The sequence below is a fragment of the Gracilinanus agilis genome, chromosome 1 (assembly GCF_016433145.1).
Source record: "Gracilinanus agilis isolate LMUSP501 chromosome 1, AgileGrace, whole genome shotgun sequence".
Taxonomy (NCBI): domain Eukaryota; kingdom Metazoa; phylum Chordata; class Mammalia; order Didelphimorphia; family Didelphidae; genus Gracilinanus; species Gracilinanus agilis.
Window position 1 is genome coordinate 277,479,626 of NC_058130.1, and position 22,907 is coordinate 277,502,532.

General features: G+C 36.7%; 1 protein-coding gene across 1 annotated transcript in view; it reads left to right on the forward strand.

Moving 5' to 3' along the window:
- Positions 1–22,907, forward strand: part of DMXL1 (Dmx like 1) — a 198,971-nt gene that overhangs the window by 22,745 nt on the left and 153,319 nt on the right. Inside the window, exons 3-6 of the mRNA XM_044680002.1 lie at positions 11,276–11,353; positions 14,548–14,626; positions 17,313–17,445; positions 19,115–19,181. Coding sequence (XP_044535937.1) covers positions 11,276–11,353; positions 14,548–14,626; positions 17,313–17,445; positions 19,115–19,181 — 357 coding nt within the window. The remainder of the gene's footprint in view (positions 1–11,275; positions 11,354–14,547; positions 14,627–17,312; positions 17,446–19,114; positions 19,182–22,907) is intronic.

Sequence of the window (22,907 nt, forward strand, 5' to 3'; positions counted from 1 at the left end):
AGAGAGAGAGAGAGAGAGAGAGAGAGAGAGAGAGCGAGAGAGAGAGAGAGAGAGAGAGAGAGAGAGAGAGAGAGAAAGAATTTGAATGAGAATGAATTAGAATGAATTACTCCGGCCAGGTCTGAACCAGACAGTACTTCAGAGGCCTCAGCAGAGGGGAGGCCCAAAGGTAAATTAAACAAGGATTCTATCCATGAGGCCTTCCCAAAGATGAGGGACCTCTCCAAAAGCTAGTCCTTCCAGAAAAACTAGGAAAAGGAGTCAGCCTTTTCACTCACCCACGTGGCAGTCCAAAGGGAAGCAGTCTGAGTTCTCAAGCCCAAGCTCCTCTCCTCCAAGGCCAAGTTCAGAAGGGCAAAAGCTATTCACAGGAAGTTACCACCATTTTTAAAGATGGCAGCTTTAACTTTGCATTGGACTTCCCAGGGGGCAGTCAGTCATTTTTGATTTGTTACTCACTAGCTTATGGGGGTCATAAGCCCCCCTCCCCCACTTAAGGTTTAATGGGAGTGTATACATTCCTGGTGGCTAAAATCTAAAGAATAAATAGGGGAGAGTTAATCCCATCTTCACAAGGAGGAGTTGGGAGGTGTAGGATTTTAAATTAATGTCCAATACTCCAAGTGTTATATTTTATAAAGTTTATTAATAATCACCAGAAGTAAAGGAATAAAAATGTAATTATCTAACAAAATAAGACCACATGATCAAGTTCTCCTTGCCTTTTTAAAAGAGCCCGCTCCACCAAAGCTGCATCAGTAAGAGAAGATAGCGAGAGGCGAGGCTACTCCAAATTTATATCCTCCCTACATCACATAACGTGAGGAGAATGGGATGTTGGGAATTGTAGTTTTTAGGGTAACAGATTCTAATTACACAATCCTCCTGTGATCCTTTGGGAGAGTAGTCTCCCTAATGCATCATTTAAACATAACTATCTTATACTTCTAAAGATCTTCTAACTAAAGGTACATACAATATTGTACTTTTTAAGAGGAAACTACAATAGTTAGAGATAAGAGAGAAATAGGATAGAGCAAAACCAATGTTTGCTAGGGGCGTTGACAAAAAGTCAATTAGGGGGCAGTCCCCTTTGGCATAAGAGTTTACATTCAAAATAAATGCATTCAACCTCCCACAATTCAATTTCACTATAACCCAAAGTTCATTCTGGATCTTTTGGTGCAGTGTGTGGTTTCCTCAGGCATCTTCATGGTACCTTTTCCAAGCAGTTCACTTTTTTAATTTGGTGAGGTAGCAAGTTTCTTATCCTAAAATTACTCTCAAACAAGAAAACATTTTTTATAAAACTAGAATTTTATGACAGTTATACAATCCCCCCGAGGAGGGTGTTAAAAAAGAAAATCAAAAACATAAAAAAACATAAAATATCAAAGTCTTATGTGTAAAAGTTCTAAGTAAGGAAAAATAAACCTATAACAGGTCCTTGAATCAGGGCCCATTAAATGATTTCTGTCCCACAATTCTATAGGACACGTGCAATAATATGCACTTAACTTATTTACAGCCAGGACTACAGGAAGTTGCCATATACATACAGAAAAAAAAAAAGGACTCGATTTTGTAGTAAAAGGGAAGTATGTCTGATTTTTACCTTCATCCTCAAGGATAGGGGAGCCAGGTTGGTAGCCAAGTCTGGGTACTTGTTGAATATGGCATGGGAAAATCTTGCGTCTGACATTGTCAAACAGCTGCTTCCTTGAAACCCAAAACAAGTCCTCTGTCTTGGCATAGATTTTCATCAATCCCACTGGGATTGGTTGATCTCCTTGATCTTGTGCTCATAGGCACTGTGCAGATTAACTTTGTGCTCCTTGGCATTGTGCAGTGGCTCTATTTGTGTTCCCTTCTACTGGAATCTGACACAATAATTAAGTGAAGTCCCATAATATTTTAACAATCAATGGTATGTTTACATAGTCTAAAGCTTCTGGGCATGCATGGACATTAGAGCTAATGAACATTTTAAACAATGAAAAATAAAAAAAACTCAATACTGGTAATGCACTTTGAATACAAAAAATGAGAGGAAAAAACTTCAAATACTGTATTGCACATACAAGGAAAACAATAATAAAAATGTTTTAAAAATAAAAAAAATATATAGATTACAGTCAGTGACACATTGTGTCAGTCAAGGAGAGGTAGAATACAAGGTTTCTCACCCAAAAAAGAGATCTATTTCCTTTTGAACTTGGCCATGATCCACAGTGTGAGTGGAAATGATTTTCACCAAGTAACAGCTTTATAAAACAGTAGTACAACAAGTAATGTACATTTAAAGAAGCACCAAAATTCCCCAAAATCACAATAGGCCATTTAATGACAATAGCAAACAAATCCGCTATTATTATAATTCACATGAGTTGCTGTGTGACTTTTTTAATTTTAAACCCTTAACTTTTGTGTATTGACTTATAGGTGGAAGAGTGGTAAGGGTAGGCAATGGGGGTCAAGTGACTTGCCCAGGGTCACACAGCTGGGGAGTGTCTGAGGCCGGATTTGAACCTAGGACCTCCCATCTCTAGGCCTGACTCTCAATCCACTGAGCTACCCAACTGCCCCCTTGCTGTGTGACTTTTAAAAAAACTTACGAACTCATGGATACTTGTCACAAATTCTCCAGATCTAGCCAATCTTTCAGCCTTGACATTCCAAAATGTGGCAGAGGAGCCCAGAAAAAACACAAACCTCTGTATTGCTGATATAAACCTTTTGAGTCTAAAATGTCACCAAGAATCTAGATCATTCTGGTGGGAGAGTAGAGTAAGCTGAAGATATAGAAGCCATCAGGCTTCTTGGGAAATGCTCCCTCTTGGGAGCTATCCAAAGGTACCACACCATCTATGAAAACCTTCCCACCTTCCAGAAATTTGGAGGTGGGGAATACAACAGCACCTCAACTACTAAATGGCCCCATTACCTCTTATTATAAACAACTGAAAGACAGGCAAATGATCAGTCAGAGGTAGGGATGCTACTACATATCTTGAAAAATTACTTCTGAAGACCCCTTAAAATCAATTTACATTCTTGGGTCATTAAATTCTCCAAAGATTGTATACAGGTTGTAACCAGTTTGATGGAGTCCATCCATTATCATCTTTGTGACAATTAACAAAGGCAAAGGAACAAAAGGCCATATAGGCAATATGTGACCTCGTTGGATCTGGTGACAAACCCAGCATCCATAAGGACCTATAGTTTTACCATGGAAAAAGGTTTGTGCAACTTGTTAATGGACTTTTACAATGGTATTTTCTCCAGTCCAGTCATGGGGGAGGTACAAATAAAGACAATGTAACAGCACATATAGCTAAAGGCCAAAATACAGTAACAGAAAGTGACATAGTGTAACAGAATATATTTTATTAGATTAATATGTGAACTTAACAAAACAAAATTAAACCTTAAAGCAAACAATCAGCAAATACAATATATGTGACAGGTTACAGGCACTAAATTCAAGAGTCCTTTTCTCCAATTCCAATAGCTGTGTTACAAAGACTTGTTCACTATTTTGGAAGGGAACAAACAGTTAGCACCAATAAGGCAATGGGGTCTGAAAAGGCTTAAAATTCACCTCTAGACTCATTAAGGTTCCTTCCTCTCCCCAGTATCATCATCCATCTAGATTCCTTTGGTCACACCTCTGGGGTTCCCCATATCTGCACTGGGCATAGTGTGGATGAACTCCATATTGGGTGTGTTGCAGAGACCGGCAGGCCAAAATGAGAAGAAGATATAGGGAGATGAATCTCACCCCCCTGAATCTCAGGATTACTCAGGCTAATTGCAAGGGCCAGTGATATGAGGAACAGTAGTAAGAGAAGATAACTTTGAACTGTGCAAGCTCTGTAATGCTTTCCTGGAATGGGAACTGTTTGAGATAGGCAGGAAACTGGGCCATGCTTGCAATACTGGCTAGGGGTTAGGGTCAGGGTGTGATCTTTTTTAAGGATGTAGACACACCTTGATATACTTAGCTTTTGGGTAGAGGGCAGGTGAAAAAGCCTTTGGGCTAAGGCAGAGTGTGGTTTTTTTTTCTTTTTAGAGAAAATGCTAGGACCATGTGTTTCTTACCACATGCTGACTTCTTTGGGCAAAACAACTGCGTTTCTGGGTTGGCTTAGGGCAAAAAGAGTTTTTATAAATTACTTTTCCCCTTTATTTGGGCTCTAAAAGCATCTCAGGGTAAAAAGGGCCAGTTTTTTGTTATTTGAATACTGTTCTTCCTGAGTGATTTCTCCAAGTTTTACCTCCCACTTAAGTGGAAGGCATGTGGGGGCTCAGAAAAAGAAAGTAGACTTCCAGGAGCAAAACAAGGTTAAAAATTTGTCAGTTTCAGCTTAATATTGAACTCCCTCTAATAATAAACAGCTGAGCTGAGCTCACTACCTTCCTCTAGTACTCTGGAAGTTTGGGCTTCAAGGTAGAGTCCCCCCAGGTGAAAAAACCTGAGGGCCAGCTAATTGGATTGTTTCCCCCTCAGGGGAGGGGTGGATGGGGGAAGCATCTATCCAGGTAAAAAGCCCTGAGGGGAAAACACAGCTAATTGTTACCTTGGGGGGGGGGGAGAGGGCAACACCAGCCAGCTTGTGTTGCTGGTAAGTAAAAAACAGCTGTGTTCTATTTATGTATTTTAAGGGAAAAAGGAAAAAAAATATTTGGACTAACCTCTCTTTCCCAGCTGTAAATTGTAGAACCAGCTACTGAAAAAGCTGAATTGAGATAGTAACAAAGGGAAGGAAAATTCAAGACAATTGAGGGAAATTTGAGGGTACTGTCATAACCTTCATGGTCTGCCAGAAATGTAAGGGTTAAAAATTAAAGTTGGACTAAATATAAGAGAATGTGGTAGCTGAAATTAATATCTCAAGTCAAATAACTTTTTAACAGCTTTATTTACAAAATAGAGGGAAAGAGTGAAGAAGAGAAATGAGAAATCCGGTAGAGAAGGTTTCTAGCTTATCACACTAGATAATTGCTCTGAACTGGTTTGAACCAGGTAGAGTTTGTTAACCCTCCACTAGAGGACCATGAGTCTGAGGGACTGTTGAATAAAACAAGGGTTCTAGCCATGAGGCTTCCTCCAAAAAGGGGAGGAAGGGAGGAGTTCTTCCTCCTGGCTCTCCGAAAGCTATATCTCTCCTATGTCAAATGATTCTTTGGGGAGACTAGTCAGGGAAGATAGGATCCCATTGGGGAGACAGGGGGGATTGTGAAGATGGGATTAAATCTCCCCAGCCTTCTTTTAGATTCAATCACCAGAAGCTTACATACCCCTACTTTATGCTTAAGTGGGGGAAGGTTTGCAACCCACATGCTAAAGTGGGTGACAACTCAGAAATGACTGTTTGCCCCCTGGGCAGTCCTAAGAAAATTTATAAACTACAATTGGTCCACAGGAAATGACATAAAGAAAGGTCTTTAAAAGTAGTTGCATCTTCCTGTGGAAGGGAGTTTTTGGGAGAAGTTTTTCAGAGTTGGAGTTGGAGCTCTTTTGGAGGATCTGAAGGCTAGTGGAGCATCTTCTCTTTGGACTACCACATGGGTGAGTGAAAAAGGCTGACTCCTTTCCTGGCTCCTAGAGAGAGGGAAGTACCTTCTAAGAATAGAGGATGGACAGTGCAAAAGCATAAAAATGAGAGCCAGAGTATGGTGTGTGAGTAAGAGAGACAAGGCTTTCTAGTAATGAACTCTGGTGAACCCTGTGCTGGGGTGACTATTGACAGGCCTGAGTGTCCCCTCTGGCATGCATGCCATAGGTTCACTACCACAGATATAGTACTTTAAAGCTAGAAGGATCTTGACATGTCAGTTGATGCAAAATAGCATAAATTTACTTGAAAATAACAATTTTCTACATATTATCTGTTTTCTTTGCCTCATATATTAAAAAATACACTATCAATTGATAGTTTGTTCTTTCAAGATATTCTTAAATTTTAGTCCTTCTAGAGTTAAAAGCTAAACAGCAGAGTTTTATTTTATCCTAGAGGCAGTAGGAAGTCATTGGAGTTGTCTGAGTTGGAGAAGCACATAGTCATATTGGCACTTAAGGAAAATTACTTTGGTAGCCTTGTATGAATGGACTGGAGGGATGAGAGTCTTGAGTCATAGAAATCAATTAAAAGGCTTTTGTAATAATCTAGGTATGGGGTGATAGTCTGAACTAAGGTAGTTATTATTTGAGGGGAGAGAAGGGGTCAGATGTGAAAGATGTGAAGATTAAAAGAATAAGATTTGGCATCTGTTTGGATGTGTGGAGTGAAGGAGAGTGAGGAGCTCATGATAATACCAAGGTTACAGACTGGGAAAGGCTGTTTGGTGCCTTCAACAGAAATAGCAGAAATATGGAAGAGGAGGATGATTTAGGGGTAAAGATAATGAATTTAGTTTTGGATACATTGGTTTTAAGATATCACTGGCACATGTAGTTTGAAATGTTCAATAATCATTTCTAATGGACATAAGTATAATGAATGAAATAACCCCTATTTTAAAGGAGCTTATATTCTAAAGGAGAATATTTACATGTATAATATATGCAGAATTAGTATAAAGTTAATAAATTTAAATTCTTAGTTAAATGCAAGATAGTTTGGGAAGGATACTTATAAGAGGAGAAAGGGGTTTTTTGGTTGGATATTAATATTTAAAGGTGTGGTCGTCAAGGAATGAATAAATGCCAATTCCTAAAATGATTTTAGTAATTTATTTATAAAATATAGGAGAAAGTGAAAGTAGAGAGATGAGAAGAGAGTAGAATAAGAGATCTAGTTTAAAGAACTAAATATTTTTAATATGAGATTTAAGAACAATCTCACCAAGTTCAAGGTCCCAGCCAGAGCTTCTCCAAGTCCAAGCCATGAACAAGAAGAGGTAAAAGGGGCTGAGCTCCGGAAGTTCTCTTAATTCATCCAGGCCATTTTACGCGTCCAATCACAATAGACACTTTTCTTAGGACTTCCCAGGGGCCAGTTAGTCAATTCTGATTTGTCACCCATTTTTGCACACATGGGTCACAGACCTCCCAACTTGTGAGTTAAGTGGAGTTGTTTACACTTTTGGTGATTAGATTTAAGAATGGGCAAGGTAGATTTAATCTCATTATCACACACTACTGGATGAGGGAATCAGGAAAAACTTATTTAGTGCTTATGCTGTATTCTAAAGGAAGAGAGAGACTCTTTGAAGCAGTGATAAGAAGGGAGTGAATTGCAGTCATGGAAGATGGGCATGGTCAATACAAAAGCATGGAGAGGGGAGAAAGAATGCTACATATGAGGAACAGAGAGAAGATCAGTTTGACCAGATCACAGAATCAGAAGTCATGTCCAACAGGCTGAAAAGATTGGAACTGAGTTGTACTTCAAGAGCTAAATCAGAGGAATTCTTTTTTTTTTTTTTTTTTATCCTAGAGACCTTTGGAAGCCATTGGAATTGACTGAATAGTGGAATAACCTGTTCAAACTTGAATACAGAATAATACTTTTGTAGCTGGAGGTAGGATAGTGAGAGATTTGAGTCAAAAGAAATGATTTAGGAGATCGTCGAAATAATGAGAGTTGATGAGGGCCTAAACTAAAGTAGTTTTCTGAGTAGAGGAAAATGATCTGCTACAAGAGGTTATAAAGGTAAAAACATGATCTGGCAATTGATTGACTCTATTGAATGTTAGAGAGTGAGGAGCTGAGTTTATGAATGAGAGAAATGAGAAAGATTGTTGTAGTCTTCAAGAAATAGGGGAAAGAGGTGAAGATTTTGTGAAAATATGATGAGTTCATATTTAGACATTTTAAATTTAATGTTTCCAGGACATCTAGTTTGAAATGTTCAAGTAGGCCAGTGATGGGCAAACTATGGCCTGGGGGCCAGATGCAGTCCCCTGAAATGTTCTATCCAGCCAGATGCAGTCCCCTGAAATGTTCTATCCAGCCGCAGGACATTATTCCTAATCTGACGAATACAATGAGTAGGATACAATACAATGAAACTTTGAAAGAGTTGCCTTAGAGACAGACTGACAGATAAGCATTTCCTTTCCTTTGGCCCCCTCTTTAAAAGTTTGCCCATCACTTAGGTAGGTGATTCATGATATGGAACTGGAGCTCAGGGGAGTGACTGGGGCTGGGTGTACAATCTAGGAGGCAGCTGTATAAAGATAGTATTTAAACCCATGGGATCTGATGAAATTATCAAGGGAGAACATTAGAATAAAGATTCTTAAATTGGAGTCTTAATTGTTTTAAAAGTATTTTGATAACTAATTCTATATGATTGATTTCCTTTGTAATCCTTTGTATCTTATTTAATGCATTTGAAAGCATCATTCTGGGAAGGGGCCCAGAATTCACCAGATTGGTCGACAATACATACAAATTTAAGAACCTCTCATTAGAAAAGAAAAGAGGTTCAAGAAAATATATCAGAAAATACCCTCAGTTAATCATTAAAGAGACTGAGAAGGAGTGGTCAGACAAGTAGGAGGGGAACCAAGAAGGAATAATGTCATGAAAACCCAGAAAGGAAAGCATATGTAGGAAAAGGTGGTCAGCAGTGTCAAGTGTAGCAAGATAGGTCAAGTAGAATGAGGACTGAGGGAATTGCTAACTTAAAAAAAAAAGAAAAATTATTGGTAAATTTTGAGAGAGCAGTTTCAAATGAGTTATGAAGTCTAAAGTCAGATTACAAAAAGTTGAATAAAAGGAAAGGAAGTGGAAAAATTGAGTATACAACTTAAATTTTTTTTTCTTCTAAGTTGTTTATTTATTTACTTAAACCCTTACCTTCTGTCTTGGAGTCAATGTGTATTGGTTCTAAGGCAGAGGAGTGGTAAGGGCTAGGCAATGGGGATCAAGGGGGGCCTGGGTTCACACAGCTAGGAAGTATCTGAGGCCAGATTTGAAAGTAGAACCTCCTGTCTCTAGTCCTGGCTCTTAATTCACTGAGCCACCCAAATGCCCCCCTTCTCCATCCTCCTTTGAAGGATCAGGGAAGATCTGATTAGCATATTTCCTCAGGGCTTGGTAAATGGGGCTCTGCCCTGGATTTGCCCAGGGGGTTATTTTAATTAGGGTCTGTGTAGTCTGTAGGGCCTGGACTCAATCAATTCTTTGCTTACAAAAGCAGGATTATTATCTGTTATTCACTCTGTAAGGGTTCACAAAGATGAAAGGACTTTGTACCTTTTGCAGGGTGATAGGTACATAGAATCTATCTCCAATCTGAGGGGATTGACTTCCTCCTCTGCTCCCAGGAGCCTGGGGGTAGGGTGGGGAGTGGGGCAGAGGGGAGCAGCCATGCCCTAGGCTGAGCTGAGCTCACTTGTGTGCTCTGTTCCTACAAAAGTGGAAAGAGGTTAGAATGCCCCACCCCCTGCATTTGGGGGTGGGCCAGCCTCTCAGAGGGCCAAGACTAACTGTGCTCTCAGAGAGTCTTCTGTGTGCCAAGTTTGGCACACGTGCCATAGGTTCACCATCATGGGCCTAGCCTATAACTGATTTTTTTTTTCAGTTTGGAGGTGGGAAGGAGATTGCTACATTGTAACTATTTAAATCTGGCCTACAGGTTGAGTATGCCTTAAGTGAGAATACAAAGGATTGCTGTGGAAAAAATGAAATATGTCATAAATTATGATTTGTGTTAGTAAGAATGGAATGAATTATTCACGTATCATTGTCACAATGATTCAGAAGAGTTGCCATTTTAGGAAATATTCTATGATACATAATTCAGGAAACATTTTATATATTAAACTAGATTTTTCCATTATTTAGTTTTTCTTTAGAGTTTTGCATCTTTGACCAAATTACATTGGGAGTTTTAGACCATACTAGATTTTGTTGCATGGATTACTTATATTAATTTCTGTCTTGATGAAACTTTTTTTTTACTTTTAAGAAAAAATCTAACTCAGATGATATTCCTGTTTAATCCATGAAACATAAGTAGAAATTAAAGGAAGAAAGTAAAATTCCCATTTTAGAGAATTTACTTATCAGGAAATAAATGGAAGGATGAAAAGGTATTAAATATTGCAACAAATGAAGTATTAAATACATTTTGAGTGATTTCAAAGTTTCTTTTGTTTATTTTTTAGATTTAAAACATCAGAAGGTTTTAAGAGGTCAAAGGATTGTATAGGAGCCAGAGAGTTTAGTGTAAGCAGTTTTGTTATAGTTTTGAGGCTCTCAAAAACAGCTATTTAATGTGGAACTTCTTAAAGGTTTCGTTTAAATTAGGAGAGTTTTAAATTTGGGATGGAGCAGTTTATCAAGGCAGTTTCTTCTTGAATATGATTGTGAGAGAGCTTTGGAGTCAGAATGAAGTCTCCAGAATCTAGCCCTAGATGTACTTGTGAACTTTGTACATTCCCTTCATCTCACTGGCATTTGGTTTTTCTTTTATAAAATGAAGAGAATCAAACTCCAAAGTTCCTAATCTGTGAACCCAGGAAACTTCTGCTGCTGTGTGACCTTGAACAGAGTACTTGATCTTTCAATACCTCAATTCTTTTTGTTTTTCAAACATGAAAGAAAAAATCAGAGTTGTGCTCTGATCTCTATGATCTCTAAGTTCTTTAGAAGACTATTTTTGTGGCACACTAAGGGAAGGTGCCTGTACCTATAGAAATAGATTTACTTCATTTTAAAAGAAGGAAATATTTGAGGGATAGTTGGGAAAAATGCTATCCCAGATAGGAGCTTTGAATTATGCATTCAATTTGACTCAATAAATAGATTTGAGAGAGTAACAAATTAATAGTTATGAATTATACTCTACATGCCATATTTCAATTACCTATGATATCTGATCTGGGATTTAGAACTAAAAGGAAGATTGGAGATTACTTAATTCAATTGCTTCATTTTACAGATGGAGAAACTTAGGCTCAGAGAAGTTAAAGGAGTTGCCTAAGGTGCCATAGATAGTAAGCACTAAAGCCAGAAATTGAACCCTGATGGTCTTTCCATGATTCTGCATATTATAGAATCAGGAAGGCTTGTTTGGATGGTACAAATATTATGACCTGAATGAAATTTTAATTCTAAAAATGTTATTTTTAATTCAAATTATTCTAATTTTTTCTGATCAATTTAAATTCTGTTTTTAAGTCTAATAAAGGTCAAATATTCTCCTGGAAGATTTTATAAAAGAAAGCCACAAAAAACAATTAGTAATCTGCATAAAAATGGAATAAACATTTGTTTGCTATGTTACATATACATTTTTATTTGTCTTCTTAAAGATTGCAGCATCATATGGAAACATTATTTGTGTTTTTGAACCAGTTAACCTACTAAAGCAAAAGAACACTCCTAATGTGGTAAGCAGTTTTTATCATTTTTTTCTTTTAGGGTTTAAGATTTCTTGTTTACTGAAAGATTCTTTTTCTGATCTTGTATGAATTGCTGTGACCACCAATATTTAGGAAGATAATTCTATAGATAGCATATGGATTTCTGTATTGTTAAGGGCATGTTAAACATTTTCTTAAGTACATAGTTTTATTTTACTAGGACAGTAAACTAGTTCAGATGAAATATCTTGAAACTGTTTTGACTCTACTGATTCTTGCTTGTTTTATTGAGAAGTACTTGATTAAAGTTTAGCAATAAGCAGTACAGTAATTGGAAAAATGATGATAATCTGGTCTAGTGATAATTTTCATTTCTGTCTCCTTTATTACATTTTCAAAGGTATATAACTATATCTTCGACATGTTTAACACACTCATATTTTTCTTCTTACCTTTACCATAGTTTGTAATTACTTAGGAATAGTTCATATAGGCTTCAAGGTATGGTAAAGAAGTTGAGTGTTTTAGAGTGGAAATAAGGCTTGTAACAAAAAGAATGAGGATAATTTAGCTAACTTTAGGGTTGCACATAATGATTTTTTTTTAAATTTTAAACCCTTAACTTCTGTGTATTGACTTATAGGTGGAAGAGTGGTAAGGGTAGGCAATGGGGGTCAAGTGACTTGCCCAGGGTCACACAGCTGGGAAGTGTCTGAGGCCGGATTTGAACCTAGGACCTCCTGTCTCTAGGCCTGGCTCTCAATCCACTGAGCTACCCAGCTGCCCCCTCATAATGATTTTATAAATAAGAAATATGACAGAGATAAGTGAACAGTCTTTTTTCTAGCTCCTTTCAGGATGAAACTGTGGCAAAAATTTATCACACCAACATAAAAACTCCAAGCTAAATAGGTTTATTGAGAGGAGGTCAAACTCCCAATAAAGCCAGACCTGGTCAAGATTGGAACTAGAGACCCCAGGCCATAGGAGATAGCTTTTTTATGCCAAGAAATCTGATGGCACAATGATAGAAAATACAATCACAATTAAAATAAAATGAATGCAAAATCATTCACAGGGCAGTTCTTAATTAATGACGCAAATGCTGATTAAACTAGAATGTGTAAAAAAAAATCACTATGGGTGGTAACATGTCTATTATTATAGCTGACATTTCCAAGGCCTCTGCAATAAGGGGTTGGGGGCTAGTTGTTTTTCTGCTGACAATTATTATGAAGTATAGGAGCCAGCAGTTCTGTCTGTCTATCTTGTTATGCAAAAAAAAAGTAGTCCTTCAACCCATCTGACTATCTTGTTATTCAAAAAAGAGGAGTATAGTGGGCTATGTAGTAATTCTTGGGTTATAGACTTATGGTAAAAATGTAAACAAGATTTTATATCACCCTAAACTGTATTTTCCTTCTTAGCTAATGTTTATAATCCATATAATAAAACAAACTATATTATTTGACTAAGTCAAGACTAATGATTATGTTATTAAAATAATCATAAAGAATAATACTATTATAATCACAAAAGGGATTAGAGGGTTTCACACTCACAAAACTTGAAGAAACTGGAGATTTCCAAAATTACATAAAATATCAGTCAGATAAAATAATAATATGCCTCACATTTACATAGGACTTTATTTTCCTCAAATCACTTTACTCTATATCTCATTAGGTGTCATTAACTCCATTTTGAGGAAATGGAGATTTAGAGAAGTTTAGTAATTTGTATAAGATCATATATCTAATTCATGACAGGTCTAAGACTAGGATCTAAATCTTTTTTACACCTATGTCATTGGTCTTTCCACTTTCTAACATAAAGGAAGAATTTCCTCAAAGGGTTTTAAAATCTGTTTTACAAGACTCTTTAAAACCTCAAGTAAACTCTTATCTTTTTAAAAAAATTCTTTTGTCTTAGTGCCAGTTCTAAGACAAGAGAGTAGCTAGGGCTAGACATTCAGGTTAAATGCCTTGCCCAGGGTCACATAGCTGGAAAATGTCTGAGTCAGATTGAACCTGGGTCCTCTCAACTCCAGACCTGACACTCTATGCTCTATCCACTGAGCAGCCACCCAGTTGTCCATCTCTTTTTTTTTTTTTTAAAAACTTACCTTCTGTCCTAGAGTTGATACTAAGAATTGATTCCAAGGCAGAATGATAAGGGCTAGACAGTTGAGGTTAAATGATTTGCCCAGAGTTACATAGCTACAATGTAGCTCAGATTTGAACTCAGGACTTCCTACCTCCATATCTGGTGCTTTATCCACTAAGCCACCTTGTTACTCCCTGCATAAAAGTTCTTAACAGTAACCTATATACCAGTGTTTGTGTGGACTCTCATATAACAGAATAATTATAATAATTAAAAGCTACTATATAACTATTTTAAAATTATACCACTATGTAAAATATATATTTATGAAGTAAAATATCAAGTAGAAGAAGCAATAATAACTTATCTTTCCCTTCTAAGTGTACAAAATTGGTAATCATGATAGTAGTTGTGAAAGACTGAAGGAAAAGCAATTACTTTTTTGGACAAATAGTGTAGACTCTACAAAAATGGCAATAAATATGTATTTCATAGAGAGATTAGACTGGAAACTTATTTGGAGAAGTATGAGAAAGCATTTAGGTCCTCATAAAAAGGCAATATTACTTGATCTTTGTGCCTGTGATTCTCAAAACATTCTTTTGTGAATGGCAAAACTTAAATTAAGCTTTTACAACATCTCTTATGGATATTTTATTTTATTAGTTCTGATATAACGGCCTCTTGGCAATGAATTATAACAACATGAAAAAGTTGCTTTGAAAATGAGAATCACAAAGATGAATTACAGATTAAGTTTAGATGTTTATTAAACAAGTGAATATCAGTATATGAAAAGCAGTGTCTGAATGTGAGGTGATGTATGGGAATGATAACCAAAGGATTATGCTCTATTGTTTAACATTCAGTTGAACTTTGGTGGAGATAGAAATGACAGTGTGGAGTTTGTAAATAGGTGAGTAGTATGAAGGAAAGATGGTTGAGCTCCAAGGAATATAAAATATCTGTATACCATTCTCCTTTATCTCATTTACTGGTAGCTAACTGAATTATTTGAATTTCCTTCAGTGGGAATAAACAGTAATTTGTACATTTATAAAAGAGAAGAAAGAGGTGCCAGTAGTGCTTATCTTAATCATTGCTTTTGTTTTTAGGAATTATATAATCAATGGCAGAAAAGTGGCCAATTTTTTCTGGAGTCCATAGCACACAATATTACTTGGGACCCTACAGGTAAGAAAACTATATTCAATGAAACATTTTGATATTTTGTCTAGCTATAAAACTATTCCCATATTAAATTTTAGTTTGGTAAAATTTCAACTTGACATTTCCATATATCCTTGGATAAAAGATCTTTGAACATATTAAAAAAAAAAAGCATTATTACATTGTGACTTTCCATTTAGGTTCCATATACTGATAATGTAATTTTTACATGAGATCATTTAAAAAAGTATTATAATTATTTTGATTATTTCAGAACTGAAGGAGGAGGCAATGGCTCATCACTTTTCCTTGTGTTTGTTGTAGCAATGCTATTTATTTAATGCTATTAAACTCTTAATTATTCATTTAAACAGTGTTATTAAAAAGGAATGAACATTTTCTTAATTCAGTTTGGTGGTAGATTATAGTCTATAAACAGCAACTACTGGTTGTCTTCTTAATTTTTGTTTGTTTACCCTTCAGAATAAGAAAGATATACCTTTCTTTTCATAATCTGCAAGTTTTATAATTTATGTTTGATTTATATTATTGTTTTTCTAATAATTCAGTAAATATTTCTTAAGTACCAGTAATTCCACAAACACTTAAAAAGTATAGAGGGATCTGCGAATTCTGGGGAGAGACAAAGTTGAGAGAAGTAATACAGAGTAAGCCAAAGAAGGTAGAATGTACCAGATGTTTGAGTTTGAACTCTTATTTGGTAGGCAGTAGTGAAGAACTGAAGGTTTTTCAGCAAATGAGAGATCTAAGTACATTAGTGTGGTAGAAATATGAAAGATAGAGTGGAAGATTAACTTCACAACTCAGTGGAGATGTGTTAGACAGAGGATAATCAGGAAGGGAGAGAGGGAGAGAGGTAGGTTATCTAGGCTTTTGCAATAGTACAGGCATGAGGTGATGAGAGCCTTCTTTTGGGTGGTGGCAGTTTTTGAGGAAAGAAGGGCTTATATCCTAGAGTTGTAGTGAAGATAGAAATGAGAGGACATGGCAACTGATTTGATATGAGGATGAGAGTGTGGAGTTGAGTATGATACTTAGATTGTGAATGGGCAACTGGGAGTATGGTGATAATGGGAATGAGAAAGTTAGGAAGAGGGAAGTATTTTCTGGGAAAGATAATGAGTTTAGTTTTGCACATGTTATGTTTAAGATGTCTATAGTTCATCTAATTTAAGATGTCCAATAAGTAGTTGGAAATGTGATCTGGAGGTCAAGAGAGAGGTTAGGATTGGATAATTAAATCTGAGGATCTTTAGCATAGAGATGATAATAGCATCCATGGGAACCGATGAGATCACCCAGTGAAATAATATATAGGGAGAATAGAATAGGGCCCAACACAGTCTTAGGGAACACCTATAATAATGTACTGGATGAAGGTTCAGCAAAGAATTCTGGAAAGTAGTAGTTTTAACATTAGGGGAACTAGGAGAGAGTAATGTTTCAAAAACCAAGAGAAAGAGCACAAGGAAAAGAGAATGTTAAATATTGTCAAAAACTTGCAAGTAGACAAGACATGAGAATTTAGAAAAGGCCATTATATTTGACATTTAATAGGTCATTGGTAACTTTGGAAATAGCAGTTTCAGTTGAATGAAATTGGAAGGCAGAATATAGAGATCAGAAGTGAAAAGAAAGGAGGTAAGGTACCAATTGTAGATTGTCTTTTAGCTATGAAAGGGAGGAAAGACATGGGATAATTACTAGCAGGGTTGGACAGTTGGTCTGGTGAGGGTTTTTGAAGATGGGAAAAAACATGGACAGGTTTGTAATCAGTAGTGAAGTAGCCAGTAGACATGGAGTGACTAAAGTTTGATGAGAGAGTAGGGGGTGATAGAGGGACCAGTCTTATGAAGAAGACTGAATGGAATGGCATCACTTTTGCATGTACAGTAGTTTGCTTTGGTGAGAAGGAACACTTTATGGTGCTTGAAATAAGGGTGAAAGAGGAGATGGCAGCAGAAGTTATCTTTGTGATGTCAGATGAGAAGACAAAGGGAGAAGATAGAACTTTTAAGGCCGTGATGGTAAACCTTTTAGAGATGGATTACTGGGCCCCACCCCCAACCTGACCCCTAAATGGAGTGCCATGCTGGCCCCCCACCAGAAACCTGTGTGCCATGCCCCTCCTTCCCTTTCCCCTACACAGGGGTGAGAGGAAGTGCTCCCATTGGGCTGGTGGATGGAGGGGAGGGTGAAATGAGGAATGTCCTCAAAGAGTATATGGAGTGGGAGGGGAGTGGCCCAGCTCTACGGCCTGTGAGCTACTCACCTTATACCCTATGTGCTCCCATTGGGCTGCTGGACAGAGGTGTGGGTGATGTAAAAAAATGTCATCAGGCACAGTGGAGAGGGGGAGGGAGCAGCCATACCTGTGTCCTTCTGCCTTTCTAGTAATGAACTCTGGGACTGGGGGTGGGGTGGGGTAGGTAGGGAGGGTGACTACTCAGTCACAGAGAGCTCTGTGTGCCATCTTTGGCATCTGTACCATAGGTTCGCCATCAGTGCTCTAGGGGAATGACCTAAAATTTTTTTTCAGAGACATATGTGACAGAGTTCTCAGCTGAGAGGGAAAATTTTGTAATATTTTATAAAACTTTAATACATGAAATATTTTGTATAATTTCAATATATGATTATATGTAATATTGCAAAGAGAAACAATAAATTATGCCTTATATTATTTTAGGCAGTCGTCTCTTAACTGGTTCTAACTGTTTGCAACTTTGGTCTAATAATAACGTGGAGAAGCAATCTGAAGATGAAAATCCTGAAAAAGCAGATCTTAATTTTGGGGATTGGCGATGTATTTGGCACTGTAGGTAAGTAGCAAGTATGCAAATAAAATCAATTTAAAATTATTTTAAAATCATAAATTTATAGAACTATACTTAGGAGGGGCATCAAGTCTCCCTAATTTTAACCCCCTCATTTTTTGCAGAATGGAAAATTGAAACCCCAGGGAGGTTATGACTTGACTAAAGTCACACAGGTATAAGAGTGAGGCAAGATTTGAACTCAGAAGAATAAGTCTTCTGACTCTAGAGGCAATGCTTTTTCTCCCTTAACACAATATTTTTAAAAATGTTTTTTTTTTTTATTTTAAACCCTTTAACTTCTGTGTATTGACTTATAGGTGGAAGATTGGTAAGGGTGGGCAATGGGGGTCAAGTGACTTGCCCAGGGTCACACAGCTGGGAAGTGTCTGAGGCCGGATTTGAACCTAGGACCTCCCGTCTCCAGGCCTGGCTCTCAATCCACTGAGCTACCCAGCTGCCCCCCTTAAAAATGTTTAACAGTTCTTCCTTAATTTAACTTTTAGGCGTTAGAAACGACTGTAAAATCAAAAAGGGGGTAGGGAAGATAGGTTTTTATTATTCTTTATTTGGAATTCTTTTTCTTTCCACTTTCCTAAAATTTATACAGAAGAATAGTTCTACAAATCTCTTTTATAGATAGCACCCATATTTTTCTTAAGAGGACAAAATCACACACTTCCATGTTTGTTGAATTAGGAAGAGGATATTAATTTGTTTAGTGTTTAGATTAGCTATTATTGAGACAGCTTAGTGGATAGAGAGCCAGACCTAGAATTGGGGGGGTTCTGGGTTCAGATATGGCCTCTGATGCTTCCTAGCTGTATGTCTTTGGGGAAATCACAATTTCCCAACCCTTATTGCTCTTTTGCCTTGATACCAAAACTTATATTAATGTTAAGAAAGAAAGTAAAGGTTTAAAAAAAAAACGATTACCTATATCTATCTAAAGATAGATTGGGGGTAGAGAGATTGAGTAGGTAGGTAAAGCATAGCAGAGCATAGAAGAGATAAGATGATAATGGGAAATGAACTTGTTTTGAATAAAACAAAACTAAAAGGGCAGCATTAATAGTCTGAACAAAGTGTCAGAAGAAGATTATATTTTAATGAGTCATGCCCATATGTAAGACTGCTCTTGGTCAATTAAATCCCTTCAGATATTTTAGCTTGGAAATACTGTTATTAAAGTCCAAACTTCTTGATGTTAGAAAGAATATATGAAATTCTAGAAATGTAATTACCAGAGGCCTTGCTTTTGAAATCTCAGCTTCTTTTTAGCAGAAGTCTATACTGTAGTCTATTTAAAACACATGAGCCCAGCTTTTAAAAATTAATTCTATCTATCCTTAAAATTTTCATCTTTAAAGAGAGAATTCTTTTTGTATTTTTTGCATATGTGTAGAATTAATGTAAACATTTTGACTTTTGAAATCATCTTGGGTTTTAAATCATTTGTTACTTTACTTCCTAAGTCTTGAATTTTTTTTGTTAACTTGTTTGTAAATTGGTTATTTTATGAGAGAATATAGAAGTGGATTTGATAGGAGAGCAGTGTATTTTCAGTTGTGTTAGTCTGACTTTCTGATCAGAGAAACAGTATTGAGTACCTTGCTAATTTTATCATCCTTGAAATGCTTAGGGTGATGAAGATAATTGCTTTTATATTTTATAGAACTGCTTCCCAAGTTCATTTAATGAAGTTTTCACCTGATGGAGAATTTTTTGCTACTGCAGGAAAGGTAATTATTAAAACTTCTGATTGTGTTTTGTTTTGTATTTGCAGACACAGAATATAATACTATTGTCATAGCCTTAATTTTATTTAGATAACTAACTGGTCCTTTCATATGAATAAAATTCAAGCTGTCAACATATTTTAGACTATGGTGTTGTGACCATTCTTCAGCAAACAGTCTTTATTGCAAAGTGGAAACTTGCAACATATGACATGCATTGCTTGAAATACAATTACAAACATTTCTTTGCTTGGTGCACAGGCACGACATTGTTTCAAGAGCAATATATAGTAGGGCCCCTTTATCTTAAGATTTTCTGTGGTTTATCCTGAAGCTTAAGAAGTCTTCTAACTGCAGTGAGCTTCCCTTCTGTTTTGGTCACTTTTATTTTCACTTTGGCTTTTTTTAGGGTTTTGTGTTTTTTTCCTTTTGTTTTTGTAAGGGAGAGAGATGGGAGGTTATAGAACATCAAGCCTCACTGGAATATCTTCCAAATAATTGTATCACAAGGGCTGTTTTAAATTTTAAAAGTGGAATACTCTTGTTATTTTAAGGGTTAAATTAGGAGTTTTGACAAAATAAGAAAACAGCTTTTAATAATTTAAGTTTTAATGAGAATATAGTAGAATTGTAAATTAATATTATCCCTTTAAGCCAGAGAAAAGAAAACTTCTAGCAGTTTTTAACAGTTAATAAGTTAGTTTAATTAAAATATAGATAGTAAAATGAATATAGTAAAGGAGAGAAGTATAGAAAAGAGGCAGAGAAAGAAAATTTCCTAATGTCTATACTATTTAAGGGGTGGTTAAAAGGGTTTTGGTTGGACTAAATATTTAAAGGGGTGGTTGCCAGGAGTTGAATAAATACCAATTCCAAAATGATTTTTTAGTAATTTATTTATAAAATATAGGAGAGAGTGAAAGTAGAGAAATGAGAGGATGGTAGAATAAGAGATCTAGCTTAAAGAACTAGATTATGTGTTCAGGTCTGTGATAATTAGATTAAGTCTACACTGCCCATCTTTAGATTTAATCACCAAAGATGAGAGCACCTCCAAAATCTGGGAGGTCCTAACCCACATGTTCTAGAGTGAGTGATGAATCAGAATCAACTGACTACCCCCTAGGCATTCTATGAGAAGCATCTATTGTGATTGGACATGCAGATTAGGAGGGAGGCACAGGAAGTGATGCATAAGTGACCCCTTTAAAAGGAGGGACTCAGTCAGCTGGGAGCTTCTGGCGAAGAGGGTGGCTGATGAAGGAGCTCTTCTGGTCCATGAAGGAATGTTGAGACCTTGGTGAGACTACTTTAAATATCTTCTTTTGAATTCCACATGGTGAGTTTAAAGACTGAATCTTCCTGAACTTCCCTTAAGAAACTTTTAATAGACTCTGTGAATGAATTTTTGCTTCATTCACCTCCAGGCCTCTGGCCCTCTGACTCTCAGCTGAGGGTTAATTAGTTCTACCTGGATTAATTAGAGGATCTTAGTAAATTACCTACTGGCTTACATTCTTATTTCCTTATATCCTCTCTCTCTTCTTAATTGTAAATAAACTTCCATAAAAGTCAATTTTTACTTGAGATTGTTCTTAATTGAAAATTGATAATAGTTCAATCCTCTGGCAACCATCTTTTAATATATTGAACCCCCAAAACCCCTTTTCCCCCCTTACAGGTCTTGGCTTTACTCTGGCAGGGCTCCAGAGGCCCCAGCCTAGAGCCTAAAAGTCAATTAATAAAGGTTTTAGCCACGAGGTCTCCTCCTAATCAAGGGCCCTTCTGGAGGCTAATACCTCCAGGGCAGCTAAAGGAGTCAGCCTTTTTCACTTACCATGTGTAGTTCTAAGGGAGAGATTTAAGAACATCTCACCAAGTCCAAGATCCCAGTTCCAGGCCAAAGAGAAGAGCAGAACCCATTCACAGGAAGTTGTCACTCCCTTTTAAAGGCACTTCTTTTGCCTCACTTCCTGTGCCTTCCTCTACTTTACGTGTCCAATCTCAACAAATGCTTTGCTTATGACTGCCCAGGAGGCAGTCAGTCAATTCTGTTATGTCATCCACTTTCTTACACCTGGGTTATAGACTTCCCCACTTGTGAATTAAGTGGTGGTGTTTACACCTTTGGTGATTAAATCTAAAAATGGGCAGGGTAGGTTTAATCTCATTATCACAACTAGTTATCCTATAACTACATATAGTTACTACCTAAAACTGCCTATATTTCCCTATAACTGCCACTCATAACTACCGTTAGAGAAAGTCCAGCTGATCACCCTTTAGCTCAGAATATATGTATATATGTATATATATAATTATGTACACACATATGCATATGTGTGTACATAATTATATATATAATATCCTAATCACCAACTAATCACCAACCCACACTACCAGCAACCAACCCCCAAGGACCAACTCAGGTCCAGTAGCCAACTTTCCCGCAACTGCCAGCCCTGTCAGCAACTGACCCCCCTAACTGTCAGTAACTGACAGACTGACCAACTGATGCTGGCAGCCTTTTATAACCTTCCCCTACCTCACTTCCTATCTCTATAGTTCTTCCTTCCTGTCTCTATGGTTTCTCCTTCCTGTCTCTGTGGTTTCTACTTCCTGTCACTGTGGGTTGGTTAATCCCTACACATCTCCATGATAAGAGGGCCTCCAGGTCCCCCATTAAAGAAATTAAAGAATTCCTTTTTACATCATTTAGTTACTAGCCAGTTTCTAGCCAGAAGTTTCAAGTCAGAAGCCAGAAGAAAAATAAGAAAGCTTACTTTGATTTTCTGCTAGAAATTCATCTGAGAGCCCTGGGCAGATCTAGTCTCCATACTTTGCTCTTATACTTCTCATCATACCAGACTTTCATGTTTTTCTGCTTCCCTTCCCTTTCATGAAGAATTGACAAAGGTCTAGTAGCCAGAGAGAGCAGGTTAAAAAATATTAGGTAGCTTTTTGTTTGGGGTAGAAAGGATTTTTTTAGTGCTTGCTGCTGGTCTAAAAGTACTTTCTGAAAAATTTGGCTACTACTACTTGTTCATATTTGACAGTTTAAAAAGAGCAAAACAAAACAAAAAATAAGTTAAACCAATAATATTATAACTATAGAATCTAGGTAGAAGTATAAGTAAAATTTGGAATACATCTATCTATGTATCTCTCAATATTATAGGCTTGTCTATTTTTGAAATATTTTTGCTTCTGATAGTCACTTAATTCAGTGGAAAATTATCTAAATATTAATATATATTTATATAATTTTATTAGTTTCATATAATTTTCCTTAATAGTTATAAGCCTTCTAAAACTTTGCTGTCCTTAAACATTAGAAACCTGTGCCTATGAGTAAATACTGCTTTATTACTTCAGAAGAAATGAATTGGGGGGAGGGGAAGTCTATTACTTCATATTTACACTATAGTGCAGAGGACAGAGCTCTGAACATAGAGATAAAAGACTTGGTTTTACATTCTGTCCCTCACTTTTTATTGTCCTCTGGATGCTTATCTGACCATAATCTTTTGGTTTCTACCTCTTATTCTGCCTTCTCTTATCAAACCCCACCAAAGCATTATGACCTTCAATGGCTTATGACTCAATTTGCTTCCAGGATATCATTCCTTCTCTAGTCACACTTTCTCTCTCTCTCTCTCTCTCTCTCTCTCTCTCTCTCTCTCTCTCTCTCTCTCTCTCTCTCTCTCTCTCTCTCTCTCTCTCTCTCTC